At 45.1% G+C, this 27,573-nt stretch overlaps 2 protein-coding genes across 3 annotated transcripts in view; both read left to right on the top strand.

Annotated features, from left to right (window-relative positions):
- LOC109871563 (glypican-5) overlaps window positions 1-6,015 on the top strand; it is a 221,102-nt gene extending 215,087 nt beyond the window's left edge. For both annotated transcript variants that reach the window (XM_031807062.1, XM_031807061.1), the window contains one exon: window positions 3,272-6,015. In XM_031807062.1, the coding sequence (XP_031662922.1) occupies window positions 3,272-3,450 (179 nt within the window). In that variant the 3' untranslated portion in view covers window positions 3,451-6,015. The remainder of the gene's footprint in view (window positions 1-3,271) is intronic.
- An 18,667-nt stretch (window positions 6,016-24,682) lies between these two features.
- Window positions 24,683-27,573, top strand: part of LOC109871562 (glypican-1-like) — a 146,241-nt gene continuing 143,350 nt past the window's right edge. Inside the window, exons 1-2 of the mRNA XM_031806690.1 lie at window positions 24,683-24,769; window positions 24,883-25,397. Of these exons, the coding sequence (XP_031662550.1) occupies window positions 25,238-25,397 (160 nt within the window). The 5' untranslated portion in view covers window positions 24,683-24,769; window positions 24,883-25,237. The remainder of the gene's footprint in view (window positions 24,770-24,882; window positions 25,398-27,573) is intronic.

Here is a 27,573-nt window from a genome sequence, read left to right as displayed (position 1 = left end):
TTCTGAGTATGCATCCTGGTAATCCGTTTGACCGTGCGGCCTTGTGAATGTTAACCTGTTTAAAATTCTTATTCACATCGGCGACAGAGAGCGAGATCACACAGTTGTCCAGAACAGCTGGTGCTATCATGCAGGGTTCTGTGTTGCTTGCCTCGACGACAGCATAGAAGGTATTTAGCTCGTCTGGTAGGCTCATGTCACTGGGCATCTTACGGCTGGTTTTCCCTTTGTAATTCGTGATTGTTTGCGAGTGTCAGAGCCGGTGTAATAGGATTCGATCTTAGTCCTGTATTGACGCTTTGCCTGTTTGATGGTTCATTGGAGGGCGTAGCGGGATTTCTTATAAGTGGCCGGATTAGTGTCAATGCGCTCAAACCTCTTGATACTACCCATCCCGGGTCCGGGAGCGTAATCATCATCTGACACTAATTAGCATAACGCAACGGACATAAATATTACTAGAAAATATTCAGATTCATGAAATCACAAGTGAAACATGTTGAAACACAGCTTAGCCTTTTGTTAATCACCCTGTCATCTCAGATTTTGAAAATATGCAAAGCAAGACAAGCATTTGTGTAAGTTTATCAATAGCCTTGCATAGCATTCTGCCTAGCTAGCAGCAGGCAACCTGGTCACGAAAATCAGAAAAGCAATCAAATTAAATCGTTTACCTTTGATGAGCTTCAGATGTTTTCACTCACGAGACTCCCAGTTAGATAGCAAATGTTCCTTTTTTCCAAAAATATTATTTTTGTAGGCGAAATAGCTCAGTTTGTTCTTCACGTTTGGCTGAGAAATCGACCGGAAATTGCGGTCACGAAAACTCCGAAAAATATTCCAAATTAGCTCCATAATATCAACAGAAACATGACAAACGTTGTTTATAATCAATCCTCAAGGTGTTTTTCAAATATCTATTCGATAATATATCCACCGGGACAATTGGCTTTTCAGTAGGACCGGGTGGAGAAATGGCTACCTCTGTATTTTACGCAAGAGTCACTCTGAGAGCCATCAGGTGACCACTTACGCAATATAGTCACTTACACTCATTCTTCAACATAAATGCGTAAAACTACGTCAAAATGCTGTAGACACCTTGGGGAATACGTAGAAAAAGGAATCTGGTTGATAGCCCATTCACTGCTCAATAGGGACGCATCGGAACGCAGAGCTTTCAAAACATGAGTCACATCCGGATTGGATTTTTCTCAGGCTTCCGCCTGCAATATCAGTTCTGCTATACTCACAGACAATATTTTTACATTTTTGGAAACTTAAGAGTGTTTTCTATCCTAAGGTGTCAATTGTATGCATATTCTAGCATCTAGTCCTTACAAAATAGCCCGTTTACATTGGGAACGTTATTTTTCCAAAAATGAAAATACTGCCCCCTAGTTACAAGAAGTTTTAATAAAGCTGGTTACTGATGTGGTAAACTCCTCAATGCCATCTGATGTGGTAAACTCCTCAATGCCATCTGATGTGGTAAACTCCTCAATGCCATCTGATGTGGTAAACTCCTCAATGCCATCTGATGTGGTAAACTCCTCAATGCCATCTGATGTGGTAAACTCCTCAATGCCATCTGATGTGGTAAACTCCTCAATGCCATCTGATGTGGTAAACTCCTCAATGCCATCTGATGTGGTAAACTCCTCAATGCCATCTGATGTGGTAAACTCCTCAATGCCATCTGATGTGGTAAACTCCTCAATGCCATCTGATGTGGTAAACTCCTCAATGCCATCTGATGTGGTAAACTCCTCAATGCCATCTGATGAATCCCGGGAACATATTCCGGTCTGCGCTAGCGAAACAGTGCTGTAGCTTAGCAGCCACTTCATTGGACCACTTCTGCATTGAACGCATCATTAGTACTTCCTGTTTTCGCTTGTAAGGAGGAATTAGAAGGATAGAGTTATGGTCAGAATTTCCAAATGGAGAGCGAGGGAGAGCTTTGTATGTGATTCTGTGTGTGGAGTAAAGGTGATCTAGAGTTTTCTTGCCTTTAGTTGCACACGTGATATGCTGGTAGAAATGAGCAAAGACGGATTTCAGTTTTCCTGTATTAAATTCACCGGCCACTAGGAGCGCCACCTCTGGATGAGCCTTTTCTTGTTTTCTTAAAGGCCTATACAGCTCGTTTAGTGCAGTTTTAGTGCCAGCATCAGTTTGTGGTGGTAAATATACAGCTACGAAAATATAGATGGAAACTCTCTTGGTAAATAGTATGGTCTACAGCTTATCATGAGGTATTCTAACTCAGGCGAGCAGAACCTCTAGCCATTAGAGATTGAGCACCGGCTGTGGTTAACAAAGAGACACACACCTCCTCCCTTTGAGCTTACCTGACGCTGCCGTTCTTTCCTGCCGATGCATAGAAAAACCAGCTAGATGTACAGTATATTATCCATGTCCTTGTTCAGCCGCAAGTCTGTGAAACAGGACAGTTCTTCAGGTCCCGTTGATAGGATATTCACAAACGAAGCTCGTCCAGTTTGTTCTCCACTGTTTGCCATTAGAACGGAGGGTGCAGTACTCGCCGACGTAGTTTCGTCAGGGTTCCCGCACATCGATCTCTCATACCCCGCCTTTTTGTTTTCCGTGACTCGAGGATAGAAAGGAGCGATCAGGAGAGGGATGTAAAGACATGAGATGGAGACGGGGATAAAAGGAAAGGACAAACATTGAGAGGAAGAGGGGAAGTGTTACTGAAAGGAAAATAAAGGAAGTGAGGGATTAGGGCATTTGAGAGAGAACTCTTCATTCAGACAGCTTTGGCTCACAATGAGCTGATGTCAGCAGGAAAGTGGAACGTGTGTGTGTGTGTGTGTGTGTGTGTGTGTGTGTGTGTGTGTGTGTGTGTGTGTGTGTGAGACCAGGATGGACTCGGTGGCTGGTGCCCGGTCTGCCCCCCCCCCCCCCCCAAAAAAAAAAAATCTGGCTGATTTATCTGTGATTGGCAGTAATGACATTCTGAGGGCTGTCCATCATTAGGTGCTGGAGATTAGACAGCTAGTCACCCCTCAATCAGTGTGTTGGGGGGGGGGGGGGGTTTATGTACAGTATGTTTGTATAGGTGTGTGTGGTTGCATAGAGGCCTACAGTACATTTCAATTACTCATTACACTTCCATTCAACTAAGGTTAGGAATGACAGATGGTGATTGACAAAGTTAAAAACAACTGTGTATGTCTTACCTTGACTTATCTTGTCCTTTCTCTGTCCCTCTCTTCCTCTCCCTTTCCCTCCCTCTCTCCTCCAGTCACTGATGGTCGACCAGGGGGGTCCAACAATGATAAGGCTGTAGGCAGTAACCCAGGAGGTCGTGCTCCCCCGGTGGTGAGGGTGAGAGGTGCAGGGTGCCCCCCTGCCTGCCTGTCTCTACCCATGGCCCTCACCTTGATCCTGGCCACGCTGGCTCTACAATGGCGCCTGCTCTGAAAACACAGCATAATGCCACTACTGGCCTGGCCCCTCTACACACACAGTACAGACTAGTCTGTGGGGGGGGGGGGGGCAGTGTGGATAAGGACATTTGTAGGGGCGGAAAGGGATTGTGTTGCCCCATAGAGACGTGTGTGTGAACGAGCTCCTCACACACACTCATACACAGGCAGATTGTTCTGGTCCTCTGACTGCTGCTTCCTGTGTGTATGCTGTGGACTGGAGTGTGTGTGTCCAGGCACTAGCCTCCCTCCACAGCTATATTGCTCTCTGCTTTAACAATGCACTCATATCTCTATCAGAGGATGGACTACCACGCAGGACTTCTGGGCCTCAATGTACAACACACACTCATGCACATGCTTGCACACACAAACACTAACACAGGCAAGCATGCACACACACCCACACACACACACACACACACACACAAAAGACACGCTGGCACCCTTTAACACACACACACACACACACACACACACACACAACTGTAACCTTTCTGCTGCTGGTTTCTATGTGGTCAGCTACAGAACTTGCCTCTGTAGACACTTTGCCTCTCTAGCCAATCCTGTCCTGGGTTTTAAAGTCATTGGGCAGAGTTCACTTAATTTTAAAACTCTCAACTGTTTATTTTAATACATTTAAGGAATGCGTGCTAGATTAATAAAACAACCACCTTTTACCAGGCCAGCATAGCTGATTGGATACGCTCTAATGATCATATAAGTGCCTTCAGAAAGTATTCACACCTCTTTACTTTCACACGTTTTGTTGTGTTACAGCCTGAATTTAAAGTTGATTAAATTGAGATGTTGTGTCACTGGCCTTCACACAATACCCTATAATGTCAAAGTGGAATGATGTTTTTAGACATTTTTACAAATTAATAAAAAATTAAAAGCTGAAATGTCTTGAGTCAATAAGTATTCAAACCCTTTTGTTATGGCAAGTCTAAATAAGTTCAGGAGTAAACATTTGCTTAACAAGTCACATAATAAGTTGCATGGACAATAATAGGGTTTATCATGATTTCTGAATGACTACCACATCTCTGTACTCCACACATACAATTAAAAATTATGTCCCTCAGTCGAGCAGCGAATTTCAAACACAGATTCAAACACAAAGACCAGGGAGGTTTCCAATGCCTCGCAACGAAGGGCACCTATTGGTAGATGCCAAAAAAAGCAGAAATTGAATATTCCTTTTGAGAAAACATTAGGATGGATCAACAACATTGTAGTTACTCCACAATACTAATCTAAATAACAGAGTGAAAAGAAGGAAGCCTTTACAGAATATAAATATTCCAAAACATACATCCTGTTTTCAATAAGGCACTGAAGTAAAACTTTAGTCCTGAATACACAGTGTTGGGTTTAGGGCAAATCCGACACCACACACCACTGAGTACCACTCTTCATATTTTCAATCATGGTGGTGGCTGCATCATGTTATTGGTGTGCTTGTCATCGGCAAGGATAAGTAATTTAAAACAAATTTAAGAAACGGAATAGAGGTAAGCACAGGCATAATCCTAGAGGAAAAACTGGTTCACTCTGATTTCCAACAGACACTCTGAGAGACTTACCCAGAAAGACACACAGCTGTGAACGTTGCCAAAGTTGATTCTAACATGTATTGACTCGGGTGTGAATACTTATGTAAATTATATTTTTCTGTATTTCATTTTCAATGTATGTGCAAAAATATCTAAACCATTTTCACTTTGTCATTATGGGGCATTGTGGGTAGATGGGTGAGAAATAAGTATGATTTAGTCCATTTTGAATTCAGGTTGTAACAACAAAATGTGGAATAATTCAAGGGGTATGAATACTTTCTGAAGGCACTGCATGTCTATGCAACCCTAGAATGTGTGGATTTCATAGGTAGAGAAGGACACAGAAACACACACGTTCATCAAACGAGGTGTGTGTGGTATGTCCTGTATATAGATTTGATTGAGTATATTTAGATATCGATATATTAAACTCTCCCAACAGAAGCCCTTAATCGATAGAGTTGAATGGATGAACTGTGCTTGTCACCCTATTGTATGAAAAGCAATGCAATAATATCAGAGATGTATTTTGTATAACGACTATAGCAGGAATGTACAAGCATCTTTTTTATATTGCTTGCTATATGAAGTGTTAACAACTTTTTTTTCACCAGAAATCATTGGTCAAAGCCTGTTTGTACGTTGTTGATTTACTATTGTTTATCATTTTGTCCAGGTTTGTGTGTGATTTGCTCTTTGAATTGCGCATTTGCATGCTTATCGTTGTTTTGTTACGTTAGTAACTTGTAATATTATACTGTATTACATTGTGATATTATGTTACTTCTTAATGCTTTTAACAACCTGGTACTTAATGCCATAGTATCCTGAATCTCTCTCGCTCTGCCTATCGCTCTCTTTTCTATAACCCAATCAATCACTTTATTTCTGTTTTGACAATGTGATCAAAGGATGTTCTAGATTAGAATTCTGGGCCATAACATGAGCAACCAACAGCACAGCTAGCTATCAGAATAAAAAAAGCAACAACGATGTAACCTGCTTATTCTACAGTTACCATATTAACCCATATTAAGGATAATAACTGTTCAACTCTACATTATATCGCTAATTAAGAAATATACACAATATGGTTACATACAGTGGGGCAAAAAAGTATTTAGTCAGCCACCAATTGTGCAAGTTCTTCCACTTAAAAAGATGAGAGAGGCCTGTAATTTTCATCATAGGTCCACTTCAACTATGACAGACAAAATGAGAAAAAAAATACAGAACATCACATTGTAGGATTTTTTTATGAATTTATTTGCAAATTATGGTGGAAAATAAGTATTTGGTCAATAACAAAAGTTTATCTCAATACTTTGTTATATACCCTTTGTTGGCAATAACAGAGGTCAAACGTTTTCTGTAAGTCTTCACAAGGTTTTCACACACTGTTGCTGGTATTTTGGCCCATTCCTCCATGCAGATCTCCTCTAGAGCAGTGATGTTTTGGGGCTGTTGCTGGGCAACACGGACTTTCAACTCACTCCAAAGATTTTCTATGGGGTTGAGATCTGGAGACTGGCTAGGCCTCTCCAGGACCTTAAAATGCTTCTTACGATGCCACTCCTTCGTTGCCTGGACGGTGTGTTTGGGATCATTGTCATGCTGAAAGACCCAGTTTTCACTCAAAATCTCACGATACATCTCACGATACATGGCCCCATTCATTCTCTCCTTTACACATCAGTCGTCCTAGTCCCTTTACAGAAAAACAGCCCCAAATCATGATGTTTCCACCCCCATGCTTCACAGTAGGTATGGTGTTCTTTGGATGCAACTCAGCATTCTTTGTCCTCCAAACATGACGAGTTGAGTTTTTACCAAAAAGTTCTATTTTGGTTTCATCTGACCATATGACATTCTCCTCTCTAGCAAACTTCAGACGGGCCTGGACATGTATTGGCTTAAGCAGGGGGACACATCTGGCACTGCAGGATTTGAGTCCCTGGCGGTGTAGTGTGTTACTGATGGTAGGCTTTGTTACTTTGGTCCCAGCTCTCTGCAGGTCATTCACTAGGTCCCCCCGTGTGGTTCTGGGATTTTTGCTCACCGTTCTTGTGATCATTTTCACCCCACGGGGTGAGATCTTGCGTGGAGCCCCAGATCGAGGGAGATTATCAGTGGTCTTGTATGTCTTCCATTTCCTAATAATTGCTCCCACAGTTGATTTCTTCAAACCAAGCTGCTTACCTATTGCAGATTCAGTCTTCTCAGCCTGGTGCAGGTCTACAATTTTGTTTCTGGTGTCCTTTGACAGCTCTTTGGTCTTGGCCATAGTGGAGTTTGGAGTGTGACTGTGAGGTTGTGGACAGGTGTCTTTTATACTGATAACAAGTTCAAACAGGTGCCATTAATACAGGTAACGAGTGGAGGACAGAGGAGCCTCTTAAAGAAGAAGTTACAGGTCTGTGAGAGCCAGAAATCTTGCTTGTTTGTAGGTGACCAAATACTTATTTTCCACCATAATTTGCAAATAAATCCTACAATGTGATTCTCATTTTGTCTGTCATAGTTGAAGTGTACCTATGATGAAAATTACAGGCCTCTTTCATCTTTTTAAGTGGGAGAACTTGCACAATTGGTGGCTAACTAAATACTTTTTTGCCCCACTGCACATGGCAGTGCATTTCTCTCAGTTCTTCAAAACATAGGCCGTCACAAAAATAGCTGTGTTGTGTGTATGTATTTCTGTGTAAGATAGATGTATTTTTGGTTTGTAGAACAGAATGTTTCTTTGGTTTGTACGGTAGAGGTGTGTAAATGAGGAGAATGAATGTATAAAAACACAGATTTGTATACTGCAGAAGATGCTGGCGGGAGGAGCTATAGGACTGTCTCATTGTAATGGTTGAAATGGAATAAATGAAATGGAGTCAAACGTGGTTTCCATATGATGGGTTTCATACCATTCCATTTATTCCATTAATCTTTTACAATTAGCCTGTCCTCCTATAGCTCCTTCCACCAGCCTCCTCTGGTAACCTGTTTATGCCTATAGGCCTAGGAGTATTTCCTGGTCACAGGATCTGACCAGGAACAAGTAGGGCCTGAAGTATTCTGGGTAATTCCTAGTAATATGATATAACTAAGGTCCAGAATGTTTACTGGTCATGAAACATGTTAAGGAAAAACTCCTGGTCAATTATGCTTACACATAACTCCCTCTTTCTGCTGAAAAGGACTTTTCCTACATGGGGCGGTACACTAGAAGACCATAATTACCATCACCTGCACAGACTGGGAGGACACAACTAATCTACAAAGGTCATACTAACTACCAGTTGCCTCTCTCCATGGCACTTGATCAACTAGTCTTAGACTAAAGTCCATTGACCTAAAGGGCTTTTGGATACATGAAGTGGCCTTTGACCTAATTCAGGAAGTGAAATGCGATAAAGCTTGCATTTGCTGTGGCTCTGGAGTTGGACATGCCCACCGGAGTTGTGGTTCCACAGTTTCTGTATTGACCTGAGTTGGCCTACTGTAGAGTTGAACTCCAGACATGTTGTTCTCTGACCACGTTAAGAACTGTACTGTCTACGTCGCCTGGCCACTGTCCTCCCTCTTGCCTTTCTCATGTATCAAGTTCTGTGCATAAATGTATATATTTTAAGTCACTCTGTTTGTTTAGTGTTTTATTTCCTTTATTTTATATAGGAAACATCACAGTGTAAGTAATGTGATGTAGTAAAGGTATATTAGTATTCTCCTATAATCCTGTACTGAAAATGGTCCCTATCAGAAAGATTAGTGTCATAATCACCTTTTGATTCTCCACGCCTCATTCTCAGAACCTTTTAGAGAAGAAGGCCAGAGAGGGATGTTGGGCCTTCTCTTCCAATACGTTTGAGAAGGTGAGGAATCACAGAAAGACTCATTCAAATAAAGCCATTGTTTTCATCCAATATGGCGTCCTCCCTATAAAAGGGCTCCCACATTGTCCAAGCTTAAAAGTCAACAGTGTCACCTGTAAAATATCATGAACACCAGGAGTCATTTCCAGGTGTGTGTTGTGCGCTCACACAAGTGTGTGTATGTACATCTGTGTGCATGCAAGCTTATGTGTGTGTATGTGTGCAAGCATGCTTGTGTGTGTGCATGCCTCGTGTGTCTACACTATCTGAAAATGTATGCATGCATACAACTATTCCCCCATAACCGATGCAGCATTTTAATTGTAAATGAATGAAATTAGGCCAGGGTAGGCGGTGTGTCACGTAGACCACACATGGCAGTTGGGGGGTGTTGAGACTTGTTGGATTGTGTGTTAGTGAGGACTCTCTCCTCATCACTCACACGCACGCAGGGTTATGCGCACACACACACACACACACACACGCGCACACACACAGAACATCCTCACACTGTTAACCTGCCCTCTGCCAGCACACAGCATGACGGGAAATGGAACTGACAAGTGAGACATTTTAGCCAATCAGTGAAGCGAAAAGAAAGGGAAGATGTCAGAAAAGGAGGAGAGTTTCCTCTGAGACTGTTTCAATGACAAAGTGTCACAATAGTATGTAGGCATTTCCAGACATAATGAGACTTAGTGAAGCTTTCTGTCTCAGATTAGTATGATTTTCCATTTTTGCATGAATCCCATTGCACAGAGAACGCAGATACACCGTACAGGGAAGCACTACAGAAACCTAAGAGACGTTCAGGTCAGGGGAGTTGAGGTGGTTGATCTGTGGATGTGTGTGGGGACCCTGTAAAGGAAACACCATTGCTGGCAATGCCCTTGCACCCATCTGGGGTTTCTTCAGACAGTGTTAGGTTGGTTATTCCCCCGGGTAACTCTCAGATAGTATAACCCTATCTGAGACTGTCTGTCTTTTTCCACTGCTGTGGACCTGAGCCCTCCGCTTCCTCTCTGAAGAGTCACCCAAGAAGAGGACTGCTTGACTCCACTGACTTGTTGACCTGATCTTATGTCACAGACACTTCCAGTTCTCCCCAGCTCTTGATCCCCCTTTCTCTCTCTCCCTGCAACCCCTTTCCCCATCCGTTTGGTAGTGGAAGAGTACAGTCTTTCATTATGTGTGTATACTTTGTGTGTAGGGTGGTGGTGGTGGTGTGTGTGTGTGTAACCAGGCCACAGGCTAACATAGCTGGTGCCATTGAAGCGCTGCTGTGGGCTGGAGTTTAAATTGACCAGACAGACCAGGCAGGGAGCAGCTGTGACCCTGGATCCCCCACATACTGTACCTGTATATACTGTGTGTGTGTGGGTCTTTGTTTTCACTCTATTGTTTCAAGTCTGAAGAGTCAGCACTGCAGAAACCCAGCAGGTCAGCAAATGTCTTTCATTTCATTATACTTAGTCTGTGAGATGCACAGCTGATCAAACTGAACAGTTTATGTACACACACTGCATTCACTTGCGTCAGTATCAACCTCAACCCTCATAGAAAGCCAGTCTCTAGTCTCTCAATCCTGTCAGAGACCAGTCAGAGTACTCATCCAGAGATCTAATACTCATTCGTACAGATCATCATCCTTGTGCATCAGTGTAGCACTCTGGACTAATTAAGTCTGTTCTCATCCTTTTTTCAATCTCCCTATCTCTCCCCCCTCTCACTCTCTCGTTCTCTCTCTCGTTCTCTCCTTCACTCTCCCTCTTTCTCCAGAGACAAGTATTCATGCACACACACACACAGACACACACAAATCAGCTATTCATCCGTCAGTGCGTTAGTGAGTCAGTGCGTTAGTGTAGCTGATATGACAGACGTATGTGCAGGCTCAATTCCCAACGTCTGTGCCGGCTCAATTCCCAACATCTCTGCAGGCTCAATTCCCAATGTCTGTGCAGGCTCAATTCCCAATATCTGTGCAGGCTCAATTCCCAACGTCTGTGCAGATATTCCCAGACACAATGTAGTCCAATGAATGTTGAGACAGAGAAGTGTCAGAACGTGGCCTTGGGCTGTAGACTACTCTCTCTCTCCTCTCTTCATTCCTAGCCAGACACTGACTCACTGTCTCTCAGTAAGAACCGTGAAATAGAGGCCAGGGCTGAAATAGAGTTGGTGTGTGTTCGTCTGTGTGTGTCCTGTCTCAGTGCAGGCCAGAAAACTTCCATTAGGGATCTTTTCCCACCCTGATGGTTTTATCAGTGGGACGTGTGGTCATAGTAGTGTTGCTGGACCATCTCAATGCTTTCACAGCTACAGTGGAATGTTGATGATGATGATCACTGACATTACCACTTCCTTTGTTTCATTCAAGGGTAGTTATGCACAGTGCATTCGTAAACTATTGAGACACCTAGGCCTTTTCCACATTTTATTACACTACAGCTTTGTTCTAAAATGGATGAAATAAAACATGTTCTCCATCAATCTACACACAATATCCCATAATGACAAGCGAAATAACGAAATAACTTAACGAAATAACGAAATAACTTATTTACAGACCCTTTTCTATGAGACTCGAAATTGAGCTCGGGTGCATCCTGTTTCCATTGATCATCCTTGAGATGTTTCTACAATGTTATTGCAATCCACCTGTGGTAAATTCTATTAATTAGCCATGATTTGGAAAGCCACATGCCGGTCTATATAAGGTCCCACAGTTGACAGTGCATGTCAGAGCAAAAACCAAACCATTAGGTCGAAGGCATTGTCCGTAGACCTCCTAGACAGGAATGTGTCGATCCACAGATCTGGGGAAGGGTCCCAAAACATTTCTGCAGCATTGAAGGTCCCCAAGAACACAGTGGCCTCCATCATTCTTAAATGGAAGAAGTTTGGAACCACCAAGACTCTTCCTAGAGCTCGCCGCCCGGCCAAACTGCGCAATCGGGGGAGAGGGGCCTTGGTCAGGGAGGTGACCAAGAACCTGATGGTCACTCGGATAGAGCTCCAGGGTTCCTCTATGGAGATGGGAGAAGCTTCCAGAAGCACAACCATCTCTTTGCCAAAAGGCACCTAATGGACTCCCAGACCATGAGAAACAAGATTCTCTGGTCTGATGAAACCAAGATTGAACTCTTTGGGCTGAATGCCAAGCGTCACATCTGGAGGAAACCTGGCACCATCTCTACAGTGAAGCACGGTGGTGGCAACATCATGCTGTGGAGATGTTTTTTACCCAGAGTCTCTGGTGGCACAGCTAGCACTGCGATGCAGTGCCCTAGACCACTGCGCCACCTGGGAGGCCGTGTGGGGATGTTTTTCAGCAGCAGGGAAGGTGACACTAGTCCAGATTGAGGGAAAGATGAACGGAGTAAAGTACAAAGAGATCCTTGATGAAAACCTGCTCCAGAGAGCTGAGGAACTCAGACTGGGGCGAAGGTTTACCTTCCAACATGATAACGACCCTAAGCACACAGCCAAGACAATGCAGTGGCATCAGGACAAGTCTCTGTATGTCCTGGAGTGGCCCAACCAGAGCCCAGACTTGAACCCGAATGAACATCTCCCGAGAGACCTGAAAATAGCTGTGCAGCCACACTCACGATCCTACCTGACAGAGCTTGAGTGGATCTGCAGAGAAAAATGGGAGAAACTCCCCAAATACAGGCGTACCAAGCTTGTAAGATGACACGAGGCTGTAATTGCTGCCAAAGGTACTCCAACATAGTACTTAGTAAAGGGTCTGAATACTTATGTAAATGTGCTATTTCAGTTTTTTTTTAATAAATGTTGAAAATTGTCTAAAACCTGTTTGTCATTAAGGTTTATTGTGTGTAGATTGATGAGAGAAATAAACTGTTTAATCCATTGTAGAATAAGGCTGTAATTTAATAAACTGTGGAAAAAGTCAAGGGTCTGAATACTTTCTGAATGCACAGTATGTATTGTATGTACAGTATGTAACTAGAGGTGTGGGATCTTAATTTGATCACCCTGTTGCAAGAGAACTTTCGTTCAATGCAGGACATGTAAAACTTGGAGTGTATTGAGGTTTAAAAAGGCTTCTGAATTTCGACTTTGAAATTTCAGACTTGATTTTCCCTTACGAAAAATGCATCAACCCCTACACAAATGTTGATTAATTATAATCCACATAATCATTCAAATTTCCTGTTGCAGAAGGATTATTGTGTGCTTGCGTGTAAAGCGAACACTACTGGCTAATTCTGGGCAATTATTTTCCATAAATAGCTACATTTCCTCCATTGGAACATCCAGTCAGTCAGCCTAGAGCCATACAGTCTGAACCAGTCAGCCACACATCAGTTGAGAGAGCCACTGTAGCTGTCACCATCGAAGCCACCACTACTAAGTTGCAACTGTGACTGTCCTTCCAGCAGTAGCAGTGACTGTCCCAGCCAGCAGTGTCTCTAAACTATTCCTGTGCTGTTGACAGAAGTGGCACTCTGCTCTGTTGTCACACAGATAAGTTTAACCAGAGGCTCCCTGGATGCAAATAGAGAGAAGGTCAGACCCTACAACTCTGCCCCTCTCCAAAGTCCTCTTAGGTCCCCCTTAGATGGAGGAAACAGGACTGGGACTTGAGCATTGAGAGTTACTGCTACACTATCTAGGACATAAAAGGGTTCTCCGGCTGTCCCCATTGGAGAACTCTTTGAAGAACCCTTGTTGGTTCCAGTTAGAACCATTTTGGTTACAAGTAGAACTGTTTTGGGTTCCATGTAGAACCCTTTCCTCAGAGGGTTCTACATGGAACCCAAAATGGTTCTACCTGGAACCAAAAAGGGTTTTACTTGGAACCAAATAGGGTTCTCCTATGGGGACAGCCAAATAACCTTTTTGAAATCCTTACTGCTCAAGACCAAACAACCAATTTCCTCAAACTAGCGTACTGTGACATTCTCCAAACATTCCCCTTTCTGAGTATATAAAGAAAAATATCATACATATGTATTAAGAACACTACGTTGAATTCATGGCCTTTGTAGTCAAAGGTGGCATTGCCAAAAGAAGATGGGACCAGGAAAGAGAACGGGTCACCTTGTATGTGTGTATATGTGCCTTTCCTTCTTGAGGCACACACAGAAACACACACACAGAAACACACACACAGAAACACACACACAGAAACACACACACAGGCCGTTTTTAATACCACAGAATCCAAAAGGCACCTTGGTCCAATACCCAGCAGAGCCCTTTGGCTAGTCATTGGAAGGCATGTTCAGGAGGACGAACAGAGATGAATATGAACACAAAAAGGCAGAACTACACACACACACACACTTAGATATGCACACACAGACACACTCCGCTCCACAATAAAGCAATATCCCATAGGAATCCACAGTTATACTGTAGGTTATTAAAAGAAAAATAGAGAGGCACAAGCAGCTCTGAAACCAAAAGGCTCGAGTCTGTGGACAGGTGACTGACAGACCGAGGCAGGGACTGAGAGGGAACAGAGTGGTGAGGAGGTCCCCACTTCAGGGCCTACGGGTGGGTCAAGGCAAGGGGACAGAGTGGTGAGGAGGTCCCCACTTCAGGGCCTATGGGTGGGTCAAGGCAAGGGGACAGAGTGGTGAGGAGGTCCCCACTTCAGGGCCTACGGGTGGGTCAAGGCAAGGGGACAGAGTGGTGAGGAGGTCCCCACTTCAGGGCCTATGGGTGGGTCAAGGCAAGGGGACAGAGTGGTGAGGAGGTCCCCACTTCAGGGCCTACGTGTGGGTCAAGGCAAGGGGACAGAGTGGTGAGGAGGTCCCCACTTCAGGGCCTACGGGTGGGTCAAGGCAAGGGGACAGAGTGGTGAGGAGGTCCCCACTTCAGGGCCTACGGGTGGGTCAAGGCAAGGGGACAGAGTGGTGAGGAGGTCCCCACTTCAGGGCCTACGGGTGGGTCAAGGCAAGGGGACAGAGTGGTGAGGAGGTCCCCAATTCAGGGCCTATGGGTGGGTCAAGGCAAGGGGACAGAGTGGTGAGGAGGTCCCCACTTCAGGGCCTACGGGTGGGTCAAGGCAAGGGGACAGAGTGGTGAGGAGGTCCCCAATTCAGGGCCTACGGGTAGGTCAAGGCAAGGGGACAGAGTGGTGAGGAGGTTCCCACTTCAGGGCCTACGGGTGGGTCAAGGCAAGGGGACAGAGTGGTGAGGAGGTCCCCACTTCAGGGCCTACGGGTGGGTCAAGGCAAGGGGACAGAGTGGTGAGGAGGTCCCCACTTCAGGGCCTACGGGTGGGTCAAGGCAAGGGAACAGAGTGGTGAGGAGGTCCCCACTTCAGGGCCTACGGGTGTGTCAAGGCAAGGGGACAGATTGGTGAGGAGGTCCCCACTTCAGGGCCTACGGGTGGGTCAAGGCAAGGGGACAGAGTGGTGAGGAGGTCCCCACTTCAGGGCCTATGGGTGGGTCAAGGCAAGGGGACAGAGTGGTGAGGAGGTCCCCACTTCAGGGCCTACGGGTGGGTCAAGGCAAGGGGACAGAGTGGTGAGGAGGTCCCCACTTCAGGGCCTACGGGTGGGTCAAGGCAAGGGGACAGAGTGGTGAGGAGGTCCCCACTTCAGGGCCTACGGGTGGGTCAAGGCAAGGGGACAGAGTGGTGAGGAGGTCCCCACTTCAGGGCCTACGGGTGGGTCAAGGCAAGGGGACAGAGTGGTGAGGAGGTCCACACTTCAGGGCCTACGGGTGGGTCAAGGCAAGGGGACAGAGTGGTGAGGAGGTCCCCACTTCAGGGCCTACGGGTGGGTCAAGGCAAGGGGACAGAGTGGTGAGGAGGTCCCCACTTCAGGGCCTACGGGTGGGTCAAGGCAAGGGGACAGAGGGGCATAAGAGAAGAGGGGGAGGTTGGGGCATCAGGTAGCCTAGCAGTTAAGAGCATTGGGCCAGTAACCAAAAGGCTGCTGGTTCAAGTCCCCGAGCCAACTAGGTGAACAATCTATCGATGTGCCCTTGAGCAATGCACCTAAACCTAATTTCTCTTGTAAGTCACTCTGGATAAGAGTTTAATAATGACTCAAAATCAACATAAAAATCACTGGCCATTAATTGTGTGTGCATGCACGTACGTACACACATTACATCCCAATGCTCCTCTCCTAGTGGAGTGTAAAGTGAGCTAGTTGTCATTAGAATGTATTGTGTCTTAATAAGGTGGAGAGCAGTAGGACCGTGAAAGGTGGGCTGACCCGTTAGGGAAACAGATTAGTCGTATTCCCCCGATGACAACGGCCCTACCACAGAGATATGTGGCCCTGCAAGGCGTACTTACCCATTCCAATTGAACAGTAGACTACATTAGTTAAAGGTCCAATGCAGACACTTTTATCTCAATATCAAATCATTTCTGGGTAAACAATTATTCATTATTAACAACCTTATATTCAATTAAAATGGTAAAAAAAGGACTTTGCCAGGAATGCCTGGAAGAGGTCTGACTGGGGAGGGGAAAACTAAAAAGTAGCTGTTATTGGCAGAGAGATTTGGAACTCTTTCTTATTGGTTTAATAACTAATTTACCACCTGGTGATGTCACCAGGGTGGCCAAAAGTGTAATGACTCTTGTTGGTGGAAGGAAGAGTGGACCAAAGCGCAGCGTGGAAAGTGTTCATGATTCCTTTCATTTCAAAGAACACTCAAACAAAATAACAAAAAACCAAAAGCGCACAGTTCTGTCAGGCAGAAACACTAAATAGAAAACAAGATCCCACAAACTCAGGTGGAAAACAGGCTGCCTAAGTATGACTCCCAATCAGAGACAACTATACACAGCTGCCTCTGATTGGGAACCACACTCGGCCAAAAACAAAGAAATAGAAAACATAGAATTTCCCACCCGAGTCCCACCCTGACCTAACCAAACATAGAGAATAATAAGGATCTCTAAGGTCAGGGCGTGACAAAAAGTCCATCCCACCAAAACAGCTGAAATTTCAGGCTGTCTTTTCAAAAACAGCTCTTACACTGAAAGGCCAGTATTATTATTTTCACAATTTCACATTATTATTCCAATCTCATAGTGTTGAAATATATATTAAACACGGGATAATCATGTTTTTGACTGCACTGGGCCTTTAAAGGAGGGTTGGTGGTGGTGGTGGTAGTGGTGTGTGTGTGTGTGTGTGTGTGTGTGTGTGTGTGTGTGTGTGTGTGTGTGTGTGTGTGTGTGTGTGTGTGTGTGTGTGTGTGTGTGTGTGTGTGTGTGTGTGTGAGGATGGGGGAGGGGGGGGTCTGCTGGGGTCTTGGCATTGAGCATTACTCAAGCCCACCATCCCCATCATGAGCTGAATCACTGAGGAAATGGTCCAAGGTTATTTTTCAGTGTGTCTCTTCATTAAAATGTCTCGTCTCGTTAGACCCCATGTTTTAAGTCAAGGAAACATTTAGTTGCATAGTTCTAAATTAAGAACTTGGATTTGCCACCATGTTGTTTATACATATGAGACTCCTGTTGGTGCTAATTTCTGAACCAACTAGCGCAAGTAATCCACAAAATATGCAGGCATTAGGCTGTATGCAGCACGAGGGAAGGAACAGAAGTCTGCAGGACAAGGTAGCCAAAATAGGCAAGTAAGTTCTTCTTGTCACTAAATCACCACTCTTAGTGGTGTTGGCAGAAAACGGATGTTTCAACCTAACTTCAGTTTCCCATGAAAAACGGAAGTGAGGACTCTGCTCAGGCGCCTGCTACATTAGGTTACTAAATCACAAAGGATACTACTGGTCCATACAAACACCAACAAAACAACAACCAGTAGATGGGCCGTACAGATGAAGTGATGGAAACCTACAGTATGAGGTTGTTTCTCATCTTCTATCCATCCTCTCTCAGACAGAACAGACATGCTCTGTTTGGCATTCTGCCCATCCTTGCTCCTCCATGTCCAAAATCGATGGATGCTCCTGTGAATGTTCCTCCCTCGCTCCTTCTTTGCTCCTTTGGGTGCTATTCCTTCACATAGACCACTCTTTCTGTCTCTTCCACCTTTTATTAGGGTGTATTCTCTCTATTCTGTCTATCAGGTTGTATAGTTGTGTGGTCTCCCCCTCATTCTGTTAGGTGTATCAACACATTCCCCCAGTATAAAAAGAGTTATTACATTTACATGAGTGTCCAGCCCCATTGGCACCATTGTGCGTCTCTCTACCTTTCACTCTATCTGTCCCACTCTCACCCTCGTCCTCTCTCTCTCTCTCGCTCACCCTCATCCTCTCTCTCTCTCGCTCACCCTCGTCCTCTCTCTCTCTCCGTCACCCTTGTCCTCTGTGGGCCCTACAGGTAAAGCATCAATAGCCATAGTAGGACAAGGATAAAGAGGGGAATATGGATTGATGTGCTAAGCCACAGCCGAGATTTGGGCAGTGGTCAGTTTTAGATCTGTCTACATAAAGTCTCTCCAATGCCCATGCAGAACATCTATAGAGAAAAACCACGTATTGCTGTTATGAAGAATAACTCAGTGTTACATACATCCAGGTTCCATGTAATGCCCATAGCTGCATTACTAAATATACAGTAGCTCCAGTCAAGTGTTCCCTCTTGTAAAGAGGTACTTAACATGTCAAGTACCAAAACATTGATACACTGATAGACAAGGACAGTCACCCAAATTTAAAACACAACAATATACAAACAATGCAACAACAAAAAATATACAAATAATAAAACAAAAAATGCTGTGTGTGTTAGTGGTTATGGAAGAACACTTTCCGTATCCAGTCCTCGCCTGCCTGCAGGAAATGTACCAGTGCATTACAGCTTCATTTGAAACTCCACCAAAAGACAGACGGTTTTCCCTCTAGACAGCTTTACAAGATAGATTTGTTTTACTTTGAAGTTTACAACACCATGTGAGGATTGTGCTAAAACGACCGTTAATACAAATGCCAACTCACCATTAGCCAGGCCCTGCTGTGATCACAGAGGAGGCTGGTGGCAGAGTTGACTGTATGCCAGGCCCCATGCCCAGATTACTGACACCACTGGAACTAAGAAGGGGGGGGGCTCATATTAAGAGAGAGGAGAAAGCAAGTCAGAGAGAGAAATGTCCATTTGTTAAATGAAGAGAGAGAGATGAAGGACGTAGGGAGAAAGAGACACTACCCCTACCACTAACAGGGGAGGTAGGGAGAAAGAGACACTACCGCTACCACTAACAGGGGAGGTAGGGAGAAAGAGACACTGCCCCTACCACTAACAGGGGAGGTAGGGAGAAAGAGACCCTGCCCCTACCACTAAAAGGAGAGGTAGGGAGAAAGAGACACTGCCCCTACCACTAAAAGGAGAGGTAGGGAGAAAGAGACACTGCCCCTACCACTAACAGGGGAGGTAGGGAGAAAGAGACACTGCCCCTACCGCTAACAGGGGAGGTCGGGAGAAAGAGACACTGCCCCTACCACTAACAGAGGAGGTAGGGAGAAAGAGACTTGCCCCTACCACTAACAGGGGAGGTAGGCAGAAAGAGACACTACCACTAACAAGGGAGGTAGGGAGAAAGAGACCCTGCCCCTACCACTAACAGGGGAGGTAGGGAGAAAGAGACCCTGCCCCTACCACTAAAAGGAGAGGTAGGGAGAAAGAGACACTGCCCCTACCACTAACAGGGGAGGTAGGGAGAAAGAGACACTGCCCCTACCGCTAACAGGGGAGGTCGGGAGAAAGAGACACTGCCCCTACCACTAACAGAGGAGGTAGGGAGAAAGAGACTTGCCCCTACCACTAACAGGGGAGGTAGGCAGAAAGAGACACTACCACTAACAAGGGAGGTAGGGAGAAAGAGACCCTGCCCCTACCACTAACAGGGGAGGTAGGGAGAAAGAGACCCTGCCCCTACCACTAACAGGGGAGGGAGGGAGAAAGAGACCCTGCCCCTACCACTAACAGGGGAGGGAGGGAGAAAGAGACACTGCCCCTACCACTAACAGGGAAGGTCGGGAGAAAGAGACACTGCCCCTACCTCTAACAGGGGAGGTAGGGAGAAAGAGACACTGCCCCTACCACTATCAGGGGAGGTAGGGAGAAAGAGACACTACCACTAACAAGGGAGGTAGGGAGAAAGAGACACTGCCCCTACCACTAACAGGGGAGGTAGGGAGAAAGAGACACTACCACTAACAAGGGAGTAGGGAGAAAGAGACACTGCCCCTACCACTAACAGGGGAGGTAGGGAGAAAGAGACACTACCACTAACAAGGGAGGTAGGGAGAAAGAGACACTGCCCCTACCTCTAACAGGGGAGGTAGGGAGAAAGAGACACTACCACTAACAAGGGAGTAGGGAGAAAGAGACACTGCCCCTACCACTAACAGGGGAGGTCGGGAGAAAGAGACACTGCCCCTACCACTAACAGGGGAGGTAGGGAGAAAGAGACACTGTCCCTACCACTAACAGGGGAGGTAGGGAGAAAGAGACACTACCACTAACAGGGGAGGTAGGGAGAAAGAGACACTGCCCCTACCACTAACAGGGGAGGTAGGGAGAAAGAGACACTGCCCCTACCACTAACAGGGGAGGTAGGGAGAAAGAGACACTGCCCCTACCACTAACAGGGGAGGTAGGGAGAAAGAGACACTGCCCCTACCACTAACAGGGGAGGTAGTGAGAAAGAGACACTACCACTAACAAACGCACCTGGAACATGACTTTACATCTCTTTGGAGGTCTGGAAATGTATGAGAAAGTTTGATTTTAGGGTGAACTACCCCTCTAACCTATCTCTATAGTGAAGACATGCAGGCACAGAACCTTTATAATGGCAATAGGTTATTACACATTAACAAGCACTTAATTGCATCTTCAACCTGCACTTTTTCACGTCAGCATTCATTGTAATCTTGTTTTTCATATTCATGTTGTGTGTTGTCCCAAAGCTGTTGTTACCAACAGGTTACAAGAGGCTTGTAATGAGAAGACCCAGAGTGTGGTGTATTACCCCTGACTCCCCAGCCTGCTGTACCCTCCACACTACCTTCCCAGGACTTTATGAGTTCTCAGTAATTATCACGACTCTGAGGCAGCCACCAAGAGAGGTTCATTTATCCACTAAGACACATGACAAATGGAGGAGCCGAAATATTTAAATGGGAACAGCATGGAAGCCAATGAAAAGACTAATTGGATGAAGGTGTCGGAGAAGAGGAGGAGTGTAGAGCCAGATAGTGACTGTACGCTAATGTATAAGGAAAGACAAAGGAAGAGAGAAAGTGGGGTATACTATCAATGGGAGAGAGACGCCAGCGCTTTACAGGGCATTGTATTTCCTGTACTAGTCCATCACCTCTCTCTAACCAAACAGCTTACCTCCATACATTCTCACCCATTCCTAACCTCTTTCATTCCATCCCTCCTCTCTGTCTCTCAGCAACCTCTCTCCATCCATTCCTTTAGTCTTTTTCACAGTACTCTTCCTTACTTCCATTCATTTCTCTGCTTTTTGTCTCATAGACTCTTGCTTCCAACACAGGAAGACCCAGTAGAGCTGATGATGTGATTGATTGAAATATTTATAGCCTGGAAGCCGGTGTAATGGGATGTGTGGAATGTGTTCAGATTGGTATTTGCCTATAGGAGACGTGGTGGTGCCAGACTACCAGGCTACCCACAGGGATAGGGAATGTTATACAGACCTCTAGCACCCCCCCAACGAGGTATCGCTCAGCCCCAACAATGGCCCTCCCACTAGGACGACGGCAGAATATCTGGGAAAGGAGTATTGGTTGGTATTGTCTTCTACTCCTCTCCTTTCCCTCTTCTCTCCTCCTTCTGTTTTTTCTCCCTCTTCTGTCTCTCTTTCTCGTTCCTCACCCTCTCTGTCATACCTCTTTCTCTCCTTTTCTCTGCCTTCTATTTCTCGTCTTTCGTCAAGATTTCGCCCTTTCTCCCCCTTCGCCTCTTTCTGTCTCTCTCAGGACTCTGTGTGGAGGATCTTTCAGATGTGGTATTAGTGTAGACGCTGTGTTTGCACAGACAGACACTGTGCAAATGGCATCAGCAAGTGATATACCGAGAGAGAGAGAGAGAGAGAGAGAGAGAGAGAGAGTTCTCTTTAAGGTGAAAGTCCCAGTCATTAGGCACCTGTCAGCCTTTGTCTCTGGGGTATGTGGAGCTAAGCCATAGCTTCACTGAAGGAGAGAGTGATTCTATCTCTCACTCTGCTGCACACACACACACACACACACACACACACACACACACACACACACACACACACACACACACACACACACACACACACACACACACACACACACACACACACACACACACACACACACACACACAGAGCAGCAGGTATGGCCAACTGACAGCACCTACCACAGTGCCTCAGTGGGGTTTCTATGTAAATACCTGTGTGCTGGCTTAACAGATCCAAACAGCCTTTAGTGCAGAGTGAAAAACATGTGTGTGTGTGTGCATGTGTGTCTATGATTTGAGTTCAACAGAACAGTATAATTTTCCTATTCACAGCAGTATCACGCCCCGAAAATGCCTGTCATGCAATAACAGTGTGGTGTGGAAGATGAGTACCCACTCACCCTCTCACCCCCTCAGCTTCTCTCTCCTCCCCCTCTTCCCCCTCACCTCTCCCTCAAACCAAACACACATACATACACACACACATACTTTCTGCAGCCTGCTACTCGTTAGGAAAGCTTTCATGGTCAGGCCCAATGAAACTTAAATTGTGGAGCCTGCAGACAAAATGGCGGCGTTGTGGCTTTAGCCCGCGTTAATTGCATAATCTCCATACCAGACACCGGAGAGCTTCCCCATCAGGCTACCCTTACAGACCACAACCAAGTGCCAACATAGAGCCACGTGTGTGGAAATATACACAGACACTCACACACATGCATGCAGGGACGTACAAAAGTGAGGGAAAGGGAGAAAAGAAAGAACTTCACATTCTTCTCTGTCTACTGCATGTGGTAGGAGGAGGAGTCTGTAAGGCCCTTGTGACACACAACATCTAACAGTGCTACTAAAGTATAACAATACAATTAGCCACAAGAATGTAGAACAGTTAATAATACAGTCCTGTAGCAATGTTGTAAAATATCCGCTATTCATTTCTACTAAGAAAAACGATTATGTGTGATAAGAGAGGGTGTGAGCGAGTGGGTGTGTCTATATAGTTGAGGTTGTACTGTGTGATACGTGACCGTAGCTAATGTTAGGAACAGCTAATAAGAATAGAGTGACAGCATGCATTCATAAACAATATTGTGTGATTACAAATAGATGCATGAAGCAGGACGGATATGACCATTTATGGCGTATGGCACACTTTTTCTTTCTCTCTCATTCTCTTTCTCTCTCTCTCTACCTCACTCACCCTCTCTCAATCTTTCCGTCCTTCCCTCCCTCCCTCCCTCTCTCTTTTGTCCCTACTCCTCTTTATCTGGCCCCCCTTCCTCTGTCTCTTGTCCCCTCCTCTCCCTCTCTCCCTCTCTGAGCGAGGGCCAGTTTTCAGAATAGAAAACTTCAATGACACATCTCCATCAGGAATTCTGAGATCAAACAAGAAAAGCATCTTCACGTTCAATGAGAGACATACACATCACTATACAGTATGCGTCACATTACAGTTTTGTGCCAGTAAGTCAGTAGAGGTGCATTTTGTATGTAGTCCTGCACTGACATTGAGTTTGTTAAAAAAGATAAAACCCAGAAAGAGATGTAGAGTTGCTTGAGTAGAGACAGGCTTTAGAGAGGAAGGTGTGAGAGGAACGAAGGACAGTTAAAGAACTGAAGTGTGTGAATACACAGCGGGCTGGTGAGAAAACCAGTGGGACGCTCTGTCACTGACGCATTCGTTGAAATGCGTAGGAATCCATAGCCCATAAAATACAAGGACACCACACTTACAGTACATAACCACACAAAGGGATATGCTGCCTAGATATGTGCATGAGAGAGGAGAGAGAGAGAGATGGAAAGAGGGAGAGATAGAAAGAAAGAGGGAGAGGGAGAGACAGAGAGGATGAGGATTGGAAAAAAGTACAAATCTGTGAAACCCAAATGCACAACTCTTCTGTCAGGTGAGTATACACAACTGGCAATGTTCCAATGTTTCCCCCAAGACACGCACACACACACACACACACACACACACACACACACACACACACACACACACACACACACACACACACACACACACACACACACACACACACACACACACACACACACACACACACACATACACATACACATACACACACACACATACACATACACACACACACACACACACACACACACAGCAAAGACAAGGGAGACAGTCAGAAGGGTACAGAACAGACAGACAGTGTTTGGGCAGGTAGCAGCATGCTCCCAGTCTGTAATTGCACCTTGAGGAGTGATGACACAGATAGGCGCATGCACACGGACGCTAGCTGATGATTGGTGGACTGGTACCTGAGGGCAGCTGCTGATCCACCTGTGACACCTGAGGCCTTCAAGCTGTCAAGACACATTGTACACATTCCTTTAGAAATAAGGTATGGATAAGTCCACATGTCCACGGTAGCTGATAAGGTATTTTCAGTGATGCATTAAATCATTCAAAAGATTGTATACTGTGTAAACATCCCTAAAAACAAAATGTATATATCTAATTAACCAAATTAGACTAGACAGGTGAGTGAGATTTGTGTCCCAAGGAACAGCTATAGCCTCTCTCTCTCATCTTTCTCTTTGCCCATTTGTTCTTGTCTCTTACACTATGTCCACCCCCTTCTCTCTCTCTGGCTTTCTCTCTCTCTCCGCCTCCTCCTCATTCGACCGAGTAGCTGCGCTGGGAGAGCATCATTACCTTTACCGCCGTTTTACCACTCACTCATCTGCTGACAGCTGCCATCTCCGGTAATACCATCATACAGAGACGTTCTTTTTCGTTAATGTTCACCTGTTATTTTTCTGGAATTTTGTAGATTCATGATTTGTCTGCTAAATATGTTTATATTGCCTTTCCTCAGGTGACTGCACAGTGTTTACCGAATTGTCTTCCCAGAGGTGCAGATAAATTGTGTGAAATTGATACATTGGTTGATGTATCTACATTGAAACCAAAAAGCCCCTCGAGGTGTCCTGAGACGAAACCGGACTGCTCTCCCCCTCCACACACACACACACACACGCTTCCCGTGCAGCACTGCGCAGAAACGGGGCGCAGCGAACCAACAGGAGAGCGACAGTAGCGAAGCCCAACGTAACAGAGGAGTTTGGACAAACGGCTGGCAGTAGATGAATCCTGTTCTTTAGGACTTAGCTCAATCAAACTACACCCCTCTTTCGGATTTGCACTTGGACGTGTGACGGTAATAGTGTAGGATGGATTTCCCCGTGTTTATGGCTCTGTTGATTTGCGCGCTGGCGGTCCCGGGATTCGGTGATATGGGGAGCGGAAAAGCTCAGAGTTGTTCGGATATCCGACAGTTCTACAATGGCAAGGGATTCAGTCTGAACGGAGTGCCTCAATCAGAAATATCAGGTAGGGTACTGTGTCTATCACTATAATGCTGCTTTGTGCATAGAATTTACTTTGCGTTCATGGAGATCATAACTTTATTTGTGTAGGAAATAGATGGTTACTGTAACACCTGAGCCCTTGATAATAGGCTAAGCAACTGTAGATTGTTTACAGTTCAGAGAATAAGATAGGTAGGCTTGTAAGTAGTCAGATCACATTAAAAGTATGTTCCAATAACATGTTCTTTGCAGCACCCCAAACTCTGCTTCCCCTGCAAATAGACTAGACTTCTTAGGTTTTCAGGTTCAACTGATATATATATATATATATATATATATATATATATATATATATATATATGTATATTGGTTTTGTTATATATATATTGTGCTTCAGCATTACTTGTCACCCCCTCAGAAACTGTAGGCTATATTAAACATGCCATATCATATCATAGCCTACTCAAAATATTTTGTAGTGAAACAGAACATCTCACTTTCAAGTGGAACCTTGGATGTCAAAAACACTAACTCAAAATAACCCATTATTGACTTTTTATTGTAATCTGTGTCATCAGTGTCTAGGCTACTTATAGCCAGTAGTGATCATGTATATCCTTCATGTCTGAGTGTCCCACGCTGCTCTGCCTTTCCACCAGTCTAATAATTATCCTTGCAGTGAAACCTCAGACCGCCACCCCCCACCTCTCTCTCTCTCTCTCTCTCTCTCTCTCACCTCTCTCTCTCTCTCTCTCTCTCTCATTCTCTCCCTGGTCATTCACTAGAAACTCCTGCTAGCCAGACGATCACTTTACCAGCATAACCATGAAAAGGTGATACTGCACACAGGCGTGTACACTCACACACATTATCCCCCCACCCCAAGTACACTGACTGTGTTCTTCCAGCGCTTTTCATAGAAACGGTTACAAATGAGAATTCAGCATGCCCAGTACACAGCACGGTAGAGCACCGCTGATTATATGTCTGCCTTCCCAGGAATTCACCACGCTGGTCAAACGTAGTGTACTATATAGGGAATAAGGTGCCATTTGGGATGTACACATGGTGGTTAGTTCAGCCTGATCACTAGAAATAAACTGGGCACTGGATGCAAACTTGTGATGCTCAGACCACTGAGCCACCACAGTTCACAATGCTTTAGCAAGCCTTGAGACTACATGATGACAGTTGATAGAAAATTGGCGTGTTGTTTTAATCATTTTGTTGTAGCCCTTTACTGCAATCAAATGACCAAATCGCCCTCTAGTGGCCTCTTGGGTGGAATGTTATTAATATTATTCATATTTTGTATTTTTTTATTTTACCCCCTTTTCTCCCCAATTTCGTGGTATCCAATTGTTAGTAGTTACTATCTTGTCTCATCGCTACAACTCCCATACGGGCTCGGGAGAGACGAAGGTCGAAAGCCATTCGTCCTCCGAAACACAGCCCAACCAAGCCACACTGCTTGCATCCAACCCGGAAGCCAGCCGCACCAATGTGTCGGAGGAAACACCATGCACCTGGCAACCTGGTTAGCGTGCACTGCGCCTGGCCCGCCAAAGGAGTCGCTAGTGTGCAATGAGACAAGGATATCCCTACCGGCCAAAGCCTCCCTAACCCGGACGAAGCTAGGCCAATTGTGCGTCGCCCCAGCCGGCTGCGACAGAGCCTGGGCGCGATCCCAGAGTCTCTGGTGGCACAGCTGGCGCTGCAGCCCTAGACCACTGCGCCACCCGGGAGGTCAATTCATAATTTTAAAATGAATAAACATATACTTTTTAAACGGTTTTGTTATATTTTTTTGTTACACTCTGTGTGACCCTGATTTCGCCCGCTGTAGTAAGACTAAGCCTTCCCAAAACCGTAGCCCTAACTTTAACCACTCGTAATTAATACCTAACCTTAACCACTCGTAATTAATACATAACCTTAACCACTCGTAATTAATACCTAACCTTAACCACTCGTAATTAATACCTAACCTTAACCCCTCATAATTAATAACCTAACCTTAACCACTCGTAATTAATACCTAACCTTAACCACTCGTAATTAATACCTAACCTTAACCAGTCGTAATTAATACCTAACCTTAGCCAGTCGTAATTAATACCTAACCTTAGCCAGTCGTAATTAATACCTAACCTTAACCAGTCGTAATTAATACCAAATCTTAACCACTCGTAATTAAT

The sequence above is a fragment of the Oncorhynchus kisutch genome, linkage group LG27 (genome assembly GCF_002021735.2).
Source record: "Oncorhynchus kisutch isolate 150728-3 linkage group LG27, Okis_V2, whole genome shotgun sequence".
In the NCBI taxonomy this organism is placed as follows: Eukaryota; Metazoa; Chordata; class Actinopteri; order Salmoniformes; family Salmonidae; genus Oncorhynchus; species Oncorhynchus kisutch.
Note: the sequence above shows the minus strand (reverse complement) of the source record. Positions and strands in the feature narration are given on the sequence as shown.